Source organism: Porites lutea, chromosome 10, assembly GCF_958299795.1.
Source record: "Porites lutea chromosome 10, jaPorLute2.1, whole genome shotgun sequence".
NCBI classification, from domain to species: domain Eukaryota; kingdom Metazoa; phylum Cnidaria; class Anthozoa; order Scleractinia; family Poritidae; genus Porites; species Porites lutea.
The window spans coordinates 19,012,481-19,023,261 of NC_133210.1; the positions used below are offsets into that span (position 1 = coordinate 19,012,481).

Below are 10,781 nucleotides of genomic sequence, written 5' to 3' on the forward strand. Positions count from 1 at the left end.
GCTTTACTTTAGCGGTTTACCTGGCTGACTCGCTTGATTCTCCCTTCAGATGTTTTGTCTGAATAACAAACTTCACTTTTCCCGAGATAACGCTAATAATAGCGCAAGTTTTAAAAGAAAAATGGTTCTGAATCACCGGTTTTGCTCATTCACATCAACAAACAAACTTGTGAATGAAGCTGCCAACGATCCGCCCGTGTTAGCGGGCAAGATCGTAGAAAACTGCCCGCTCTCGGAACCAATCAGATTGCAGGATTTCGAGGATTCCCCCCGCTCGCAAGCTCAGAAAAAAAAAAAGATATTTTTTAATATTTTAATCAGTTTCTAACGATTAGTCCGTTTTAAACTATTTTTAATGCATGTTCTTAGGTTTTTTTTTTCAGAAAATAGTATCTGAAAAAAATGTCCCAAAATTACGATGTTTTTATGTTTTTCTTAATAGCTGGGCTCCCATGGGCGCGAGGCGCATGGGACACAGCCCCATACCCATGGAATATGGTCAACCTCTTTTCGTTTGGTTGTCACGTGATTTACCTAGCGTACGTACGTACGCGTCTACAAATTGTACGGGTGGGGTAGGGGAGACTATCAAAAGAAAGGGAGAGGTGTCTCAGGCGTGTCTTGTTAAGTCCACATTTTTAATATAGGACATTCACAATATGGTCAATTGTCAGCTGTCAAAACAGGATAGCCACTGACCAGTATCTCATGACCATATCGCGGGCTCATGTGTCAACTCATCGAGGTGACGTGATTTATTTGGAAGCTGTCCGCTGACCAGTTAATTGTTTCACTAGATCTCGAACAATGTTCAATCTCATACTTTTAGCTAGTTTGGGAGCACAGGAAAATTGATAATGCACACATATTGGACATCAATGTTTTGATCAATTGACAGCTGTAAAAACAGGGAACCCGCTGACCAGTATCACTTGACCTTATCGTGGGCTCAGGTGTCGACCCATCGAGGTCAAGTAGCTTCAAGTATTTTTTTGAAGTTATCATCTGACAAGTTACTAGGTTTCAAGTGATCGAGGGCTCAAGTTCAATTTTTTTAAAATTCACATGAAATATGTGGTGTTTATATGCCACACAATTAAAATTTTGATTGCAAACTGACCTCGGACGCGAAAATTCAGCCAGCTGTTACAAGCAGGAAAGAAAGTTGCTTTTGACTTTTCTCACCATGGTCACGCGTTGGTCACGCTCTACGTCCAATTTTCATGCTCTGATTGGTCAAAATTTGACGGGCGAGTTCATGCGGAAAATTTATGCAGCATCTTGAATCTTGTTTACATTGACAGCTGGAGCTGACAGAGTTTTGTGTCAACTTGCGATGTTTTAAGAGCGGCTAGGCGTAAATATCAACTAGACGTGGAAATAGTTAAAAAATGACCTGGCCCAGGAGCCCATCAAATGATAGGCTCCTGCCTGGCCTCAAACTCAGCCAGAATAAAGCCCTATGGGCCCTACTTACAAAATCGTTGGCTTAAGTCTACCTGGAGTTTTGAAAACCGGGTTGCCTGAAATCTTAAGTCAAGTCCAGCACATTGCAGGCAATCTTTTAAAACTTAATTTGCTTAAAGCCCTGATACTTTTAGTGTAAAAATAACAATCTCGCTCTTCAGGACTAACCACCCTCACCTCTTAACCATGGGCTTCAAATAACTTCCTGGAAGTGACAGAAATCAGTGCAAATTCCAGAAAATTTGCACGAGGGGGGCAACAGTCCGTCCCGTAGGGACGGGCTGTTGCCCCCGTTGGCCCAGATAATATTTTTTGAGGGGTGCTTCCGTCAAACTAAGTGTCATGTTGTTGCACAGACACAGGGCTATCCTCTGGTATGCATTTGGGGTAGCCTGGTTAAATTCCAGGGGGGTGGGGTTGTTGTAAAGACTATGCTTTGTGCTAGAGTGCAGATTCGCTGGGTTTTTGTACCTGGGCTTACCCCTGTCTTTCAAAGCTCAATGTCTCCCTCAAATTAAGGAGGGGTTGTGTCTGGCTGGGTGTCATGTTGTTGCACAGACACAGGGCTATCATCTGGTATGCATTTGGGGTAGCCTGGTTAAATTCCAGGGGGGTGGGGTTGTTGTAAAGACTATGCTTTGTGCTAGAGTGCGGATTCGCTGAGTTTTTGTACCGGGGCTACCCCTGTCTTTCAAAGGTCAATGTCTCACTCAAATTAAGGGGGGGTTGTGTCTGGCTGGGTGCCATGTTGTTGCACAGACACGGGGCTATCGTCTGGTATGCATTTGGGGTAGCCTGCTTAAATTCCAGGGGAGTGGGGTTGTTGTAAAGTTTGATCTTTTTTTGCACTCTTATGCAGTTTGTTTGTGCTGTTTGCATGCAAGCAATGACCCACCCTGTTGATAATGTTCCTAGTCAGCAAGCAGTTGAACTGCTGGTTTTAGGACTTGGTATTGTTGAGCAGTGTTGGCTTAGATTGTTTTTGGGAGACCAGCTTCAATTAAAAATGGGGTGAACTGGGGAATTGGCTTTGCAATCGGTGACACCGACACTAAAAATTGCTTCTTAAAATGCCTTATTTTCCAGATTAATGAGGAAAACTTCACTTTTGTTACTTTCAAGACAGATGATTCTATCAAATGGAAGCTCATGTATTCAATAATTTCTTTTTGTGGTGAGATTTTACTTTTCAAGTAACAAGGGCCATCAAATTAACAATCAGTGTGAGAGACTGACTTTTTTTTAGTAGCCCGGTTTTCAAAAAACCAGGTATATATCTCCAGGGATTCACCATCCAAATACCTCTTTCACTGTAAAAAATAAAAATGTTAGTAGGAATTGACAGTTAAGATGCAGAAAGGTCAATAATTGGAGATATCTACCTGGAGTTTTGAAAACCGGGTTGCCTGAAATCTTAAGTCAAGTCCAGCACATTGCAGGCAATCTTTTAAAACTTAATTTGCTTAAAGCCCTGATACTTTTAGTGTAAAAATAACAATCTCGCTCTTCAGGACTAACCACCCTCACCTCTTAACCATGGGCTTCAAATAACTTCCTGGAAGTGACAGAAATCAGTGCAAATTCCAGAAAATTTGCACGAGGGGGGCAACAGTCCGTCCCGTAGGGACGGGCTGTTGCCCCCGTTGGCCCAGATAATATTTTTTGAGGAAGACTTCCGTCAAACTAAGTGTCATGTTGTTGCACAGACACAGGGCTATCATCTGGTATGCATTTGGGGTAGCCTGGTAAAATTCCAGGGGGGTGGGGTTGTTGTAAAGACTATGCTTTGTGCTAGAGTGCAGATTCGCTGGGTTTTTGTACCTGGGCTTACCCCTGTCTTTCAAAGCTCAATGTCTCCCTCAAATTAAGGGGGGGTTGTGTCTGGCTGGGTGTCATGTTGTTGCACAGACACAGGGCTATCATCTGGTATGCATTTGGAGTTTCTTGGCTTATTAGTCGACTAATTTTGTTTAAATAAGTTTTTTGATAAGTTTTTTGTTTTAAGTCATTGAATTTTTGGAGATGACTCTTAAATAACTTTAGCCTTTTTTTCTTATTTTTTAAAACAGGCACACCCAGCGACTGTTTACTTTATAATTTCTCTACGGAGAGGGAGAACAGGCCTAATTATTTTCTACTGCTTGAGGATTGCTTAAAATCTGCTTATGAATATTGATCTATTCATATACAAATTTTGAAACTTAGTTAATGAATTTCCATTATTTTATTTTAAGTTTAATTCTTCACATTTTACCCCCCAGTCTAGGCTATTTATCGTAGGCAGAAAAAATGGAAAATTTCGGACTTTAAAATGTGATGTTCCTAACAGGAATCAATTATGCAGTTTTAACTTTTTTAAAACCTTTAAGTGCATCTAATATTTACGGTAAATTAACGGTGAAGCCCTCGTATTTTTCAAAAGACTCAAAATACCGTAGGATGACCGAACTGATACACAAAATTTTATAGCGACACTGACGATGCATTTCTAGAGATTTAAAAATACTCTGGATAGCCTATGAAGTGTTTAAAATATATTAGGAGGAAATTGTCGTTGGGGGTGCCCGCGCAAAGGAGTTTATGTTATAAAAAATTATGTACGGAAGTGATATGAGCCTTGCTTTTGTTAAAGTCTCGGTACCGTTGAGGTAAAATTATCTTAATATTACTTGACTGCAACAAAAATAAATGAAAATGCTGCAACGAAAGATACTTGTTATTTCTTTCTCCTCCCGTGTTTTTTTTTTAAGCTTCCCATTAAATTTGTGACTTAGACAGTGATCTTTAAATCTGGATATTGCAAAAAGATTCGAACGAGCGGGAAGATAGTTTCTCACCATTTACAAGTGTTGCCTCTTTGTAGACTACAAACGTACATCAGTAAGGGGCATATGTATATCGTAGCGTAACATAGAAACGTCCTTCCTGTTAAGGGGAATGATCCATATGATGTAATTATGATCTGGCTGGCAAATTATGCAGTCGGATAAAGTGGAGTGAAGACTTTATTTAGACAGCAGATAACCTTTTTACAGTTAAAACTCATTTATTTGTGGCCCTCTATTAACAGAAAAAAAATATATAAAAATCAGATCATTCAGCAATGGTAAGAGAGAGAGAAAAAAAGTTACAGAAATGAAAACTGTAATAATCACAATTAAAAATAAATAAGACTGTAAAAAGATCTATTTCAGTCGTATTTTTATCTTTTCTTTATTTTTGCTATTTAAACTAACTAAAAAAAGTGTCTCAGCTCGGGTTTACTGCACTTTTAAAGCCCATACTGTTACGTCATATTTCAAGGAAGCAAACCTTGCTTCACTTTCTCTGAGATGAGAGTTCTTTGAATGAGTCAGATCGCGGATCTCTTGATCTTGCTTGACGCTTCGATTTCGTAAAGATTTTAGATACTTAAGTCGGTTATTAGTCTTGTCACAAACTTGACAAGTATCGAGCCTAGATTTTCTGAAGCTAAGAACATCTTTCAATTCGGTGTTAAAGATATTTCTAAAAGTTGAAAAACTTATAACAGGTCCTTTGTTTTTTCTTTTTAACCTGGTCGTCTTGACATCAGGATGTTCACGAACATATTCCGACCACATTTTTCGTAGTGTTTCATTGGATTCAAAATACTTTTTGCTGCCACTTCGCGATCTTCTATAATGAGACTCGGACGCGTCATGTGAAAGTATAAAGTCGATGACGGTCTGTTTTGTTTCAGGCAAAAGTCTTCGAGGAGTGGTTTGCCCTCTTTGGTCGGGCTCTATAAATGGTCCTTCAGGGCTCATTTTTTTTAGCAGACATTCTATTTTATGCTTTGAGATACCATAAACCTTGAGGAACGCAGTCTGGCATACTTCACCCAGCGATGGGGACTTGTATGTTATTTTTCGTTTTCCGGTTTGCGTGATCTTCACTTCCACAAGTTTTGACAGAAGATAATTTTGTTCATTGTATTGTTTCTTATAAAGCAGGTCCCTTTGCTGCCGTATGATGCGTTTTATATTACACAGACCGTGTCTCAGGAGGCATCCATTGTCACAACAGGTCAAGTTCAAATTGTGCAAACCAAAGGCAGCATTTTTGCGCCGGTTCACTCGGTTCGCCTTTGGCACGTAAACCTTTTTTAACTTGCTTCTGGAACTCAAAGTTCTCCTTCCTTTCTCTACCGAGCTTGCAAGAGGTTTACCTTGTCTAAAATATTGCCACGGATTCGAACTGTCAAAAATGTACAATAGGCGATTAACATCAACCCCACTTAAGTTCATCTCTGTTTCTTGCTGAGCAAAAGAGCCCATTGTTGAAGGAAAGGAAAATGTTTTAATCTCACCCGTGTGATTCTTATTCATTTTATATTCTTCATGGAAGATAGAGCTTACTAGAATTTTCTAGCATCGTGATAAAAAAGTAACTATAAAAACGTTTTCTGACGTCAATTATAACCAATCTACCAGGTGTTAACAGTTTCGCTACTTATCAGTATAGCTTTTTTAAAAATAGCCTCTGTAATCGTGTGGGATGAGAAGAGAAAAATGCATTTTTGTGTAATTTTTCCTCCTAAAAGACACAAATATTACTCCATCAAAAATAAGAAATGCACTCACTTTTTGCATAATAATGATAATACTTTATCAACTTCGCCCTTGAAACAGTCGGCCTTAAGGAAATTCAACTGCGTGATTCACGAAAAGTCTAGAATTCAGGTGTAATTCCCGAGTTGTGAAACACGTTCTACAAAATAGCTGCATTTTATGAGAAAAATCTAGAGTTTTCGCGACTTTACATTTTTTTTAATATTGCGACAAAACAAGCAAGTGAACACACTTATAAATAATGCGCCCATCCGACTACTGACCTTTGTTAAATCTTCGGCCCATTGAACTATTATTCCGTTTCGACCGGATTGTAACCCAGGGGTGCCATTTAACGATGATGCCAAGAGTGTTGGTTCTCCAAATGGACTATCATAAGTGTCTTCCGACGCCAAAAGTTTCCTCTCAAGATTCCTTTTACTTGAGAAAGTTAAGGACCAATCTTTTCGGGGTCTATTCAGCCAATGAGGATATTATGAACTGTTTTTTTTACGATGAATCCATTGGCGGAAGTGGTCCTAATGAAGTGATATCTTTACTTAACTACGTATTGGAGACACTAATAGAAAGGTACGGGACATTTCATCATTTAATACTATGGGCAGACAACTCGCCAGCACAGTTTAAACACTGCTTTTTATTTTTTTACTTGGACACCCTTGTCCAAAATGGAAGGTTTCTTCGAGTAGATCTGAAATTTTTGTTGGAAGGGCATTCCTTTTCAATATGTGATAGAAGATTCGGGTGTATTCAGCAATTCTTTAACACTCAGGAAAAAATCGAAACTCCTCAAGAATGGGCAATTTCTCTACGAAATAGCCATTTACGTAACGTCAGAAGCCACTGGGTAAGCCTTCATCAGATAATGAACTATAAATCGTACTTAAAGAAGAAATACATTGCTAGAAGCGAGGACATTAACGGAGAAAAATTCGGAGTGGGAAAAATTGCGTTTATGAATTTTGGCTATGGTGAGATACCAGATCAAGAAGGAAACTTAACGCTTACCAGGCACAATGAAACCGCCTTTATCAGGTTTACAATGGACACAGTAGAAAAGCCAACAATTGTCTCTTTTGTAAAGAAGAAACAATGTGAGGAATTGAATCCAGCGGATCTAGTTCCTGTGAGACAAGATTGCAGACCTGTTCGCGAAAATGTGAGACCAAATTGTATGACACTCGCCCAGAAATATTTATCTGAAAGGGCTTTACGGTTCTTCACTGCATTGGCAGTTGCTCCCGCTGATCAGGACAGTCATGATGCTGACTAGTAATGAATAACCACTACTTGTGTACATAGTGATAATACCAATTACAATATTGTATAACTGTTATACCCTAATTACGATACCGTTGGTTTTATCGGATTGAGAGACAATAATTAGGTTCATGAACATTTTATTCACTGTATCCGTTTGGCAGTGTTCACAACTCGATGTACCACAGTTCGACTGAGTAAACACTTGTAACTGCACCCTGAGACCTTTTTAAAAGGCAAACGTTGAACTAAAGGCGACTGATAATCGCACGAGCGCCCCGCTGCGGTAAAGGCTTAAGCGTGCCGTCCTCACGATCAGTTTGCTTTGGCTGTGTATACTCAATTTGATTTAACTAGAAAGGAATGAGAAACTATTGCGTTTATAAAGTTCTCTGTTAGCAACGACTTGTAAGGTGCATTGGCCAATATGCAACCGCCATTTATGTACAGCTGATGAAAGAAAGGATGCTATGTTTCCAAGCTAAATTATAGGTGTCCACTTTATCAAACATATTCCCTTAGCCAAATAGCAATCAGTAAGAAACTAAGGGAAACCTTATAGTTAAGGGTAAATAACAGAAACATGAAGCAAAAACATCAGGACATAGGAAGCTATAGCAACGACGTCCGGCCACGGCAACGAGTAAGTCAAAAAAGCTATAGGTTTATTAAGAAAAGCAAGTCTGCCCGTGCATCTACTTCTTTGCTGTCACTGCCCGCACAACTACGATACGTTTTATGGAGAGAATTAGAATTAGCACCGCAAGATTTAAAAAAAACGCCTATTCGTTTTAAAATTGACGTTTTCGCTGCTGTTGCCGCCGTCGATGCCAAAGCTCCCTAATCGTCGACCTCCCATGAAAAGGAATTTTTTTTAGACGTGAGTATACTTTAGCTTCAAAGTAAAGTAACACCTATCAGGCTAAATTAAATGTCCTAAGCCATAAACCTTTTACCGCAATCTCTGTCAGCAGGGAGTTTTAGCAAGGTCCACGGCGACGGCAAAACGAGAACGTCAAAACAGCAATAAGTTTATTAAACAAAACATCACGTTTACACGTGCAGATCACTTTTTTGCACATTTCTTTGCCATTGCTGCACGACTACGAGCCTAATTTCACGTTTTATGGAGGACGTAAACAAGCGATAGGGAAATTTTCTTTGTCTTTCTAAACTTGAGTGCAGTCCTTAAGAAATCAACTCCAGGGAAATTTGCCTACACTAGACATTTTCAGTGAATTGGAATTAACGCGATAAAATTTGAAAAACGCAAATTCATTTTAAAAGTGACGTTTTCGTTGCTGTAGCCGTCGTCGATGCTAAAACTCATTTCGAGCGCGCAAAGCTAGCTCGTAAAATCACTCGCGCACAATAAAACAAAACTTTACTTTTGGTCCGTAATCAAATTGCATGCATGACTGAAATGTAGCGCAAAGCAGATATTTCTGAGAACATCTTACTGAATAACAAATGTCAACATAAAAATCAATTTTTGGCATCGATAGACAAAAAAAGGTAAAGGCAATTATTGCCTGTTTGGTAATGCCGGTTAGCCCAAATTGACAAAAAAGGGGGATGAAACAAGTACCGTATGTATTGTAATAACGTCACGATAAATTGTAAATTTAGTAATAAGGGCAATAGATGGACTAAGTAGAATCCAATTCGGTCTGTAATGATGCGCGTGATCAACAAAAAATCGGAGGACCGTGCAGCGGGAGTGATTACTTAAATCTCGATTATGATTACAGACCGTATTGGGTTGCATGAACGTTTGTTACAACTTAATCATATATAACTATAACAAAATGTGTGATATTTTAGGATTTTTCAAAATTAAAACGCAAGAACTTCCGAGATTTTTTTGCTAGCGGTGAGAAAAAAAGCATTTGAGTGCGCAATTGCAATGGTGCGTGATGTCCAATTAGTAGGCATAACGCGTATTGGCCTATAAGTGGTGAAATCAGCACAGTTGATAGTCAATCAGATTTGAGAATTTTACTATAGTTATGATTAAGAAAAAAGGGAAAGAATAAAGAAGAAAAAGAAACGGTAAAAGCTAGGGTGGAAGAGTTTGACTGTTTGTATGATATTCCCAATCTGCGTTGCCGTAATTCCAGAGGAATTCCACAGATTGTGGAATATCATGCAAAGCAACGAAAAACACTCTTGCTCGCGATGATGTATCATCAACATAGGGCTTTAAATTTGCGTTTTGCCTTGAATGGTTGATAGTTGCCGCCAAGTTTAGTTCGGCATGAATATCACCATAGTAAGGATCAATTCTGAAAGTAAATAATAAATAACGTTTTAGTGTGTACAACTTAACACAAACATTAAGAATATCCCACATATATTCATAACATACTGGGTAACTGTTGGTTCTCGCGAGTAAGTTGAAACAGAAAGATAGTTCAAAGAAATCCAAAGGCGACAAGTCAAGTCAAAACAACGGTTACACGTGTTTATATAACGTCGTCTTGGAGGTAGTAAAAGTATTTGCAAAAATGCGCTTAAGCCAGTAACTTACGCGATACTTTGGCCGCGGTGATCTATGACCATGAGGGTACATGTCTTTCCTACTCTTGCGTACTCCGCCTCGCGTTTCGTTGCCTCAGTCATCGATATAAGCTCCCCCGTGTACTCTGCCACCACCTGTCCTCTTTCCACGTCTTTTTTGGCGAAGGCGCATTTTCCCGCGCCTCGCGGGTCACTTGGAACGTCGTGCACCTGTGCAAGAAAAGTGCGAATACTGATCAGCTAGTAACATTTCATTAAACCAGAAGAAAAGATATTCAACAGGAAAGGAACGAAAGAGCCTCAAGTAAACACTCACCTCGATTGGAGGAACTGGTGGAGGATGCCTGGCCATGAATACGGAGATGTTTCTTAACATCTGTTCACCTCCAAATTCATGGCCAAGCATACGACGGGCGCGGTGGAGTTTAATATTGAAGTATCCTCTGGTGTTGTTTTGTACGCCGTACGTGACATTTCCATTGTTTGAGAATGAAAAGGTGGAAATTTCCTTTTTTAGTTGCTGTTAACATAAAAATAAACGATTTTAGATCATTTCACCTTCAATGCCTTGAGATGTTTTCTTTTTCAACTTTTGAACTTACTCGATTAAAAGCACTTCTCTTCATTAGGAACTTTGTTTGGCCGTGAACACTATCGTCGTCGGTCCAAATTGAAACTGCCGTTTCATAGGCGGAAAAAAGCTCCGATGTGGAAACAAAGTTTCCTTCCTCTGTAGTGACACATTGATTTAAAAATTTTGACAAAAGAGGACATTTTGCCGCTCTTTTGTGCCGCAGCATCACCCGTCTAACATTCGCGTAGGACATGTTGAATAACGTTGTGGCAACTGGATAAGGATGTAAGAGCTATTTTCCCACAGGGTAAAATTAGAGAAAGTATAGAAGTGTGGCAGAGTGTGGGAATGCTTATAAAAGCTGCAAT

The 10,781-nt window shown here is 39.4% G+C and overlaps 1 protein-coding gene across 1 annotated transcript in view; it reads right to left on the reverse strand.

Moving 5' to 3' along the window:
• Window positions 1-5,255, reverse strand: part of LOC140949631 (uncharacterized) — a 7,223-nt gene extending 1,968 nt beyond the window's left edge. Inside the window, exon 1 of the mRNA XM_073398785.1 lies at window positions 5,023-5,255. Within this exon, the coding sequence (XP_073254886.1) occupies window positions 5,023-5,255 (233 nt within the window). The remainder of the gene's footprint in view (window positions 1-5,022) is intronic.
• Window positions 5,256-10,781: the final 5,526 nt, after the last annotated feature.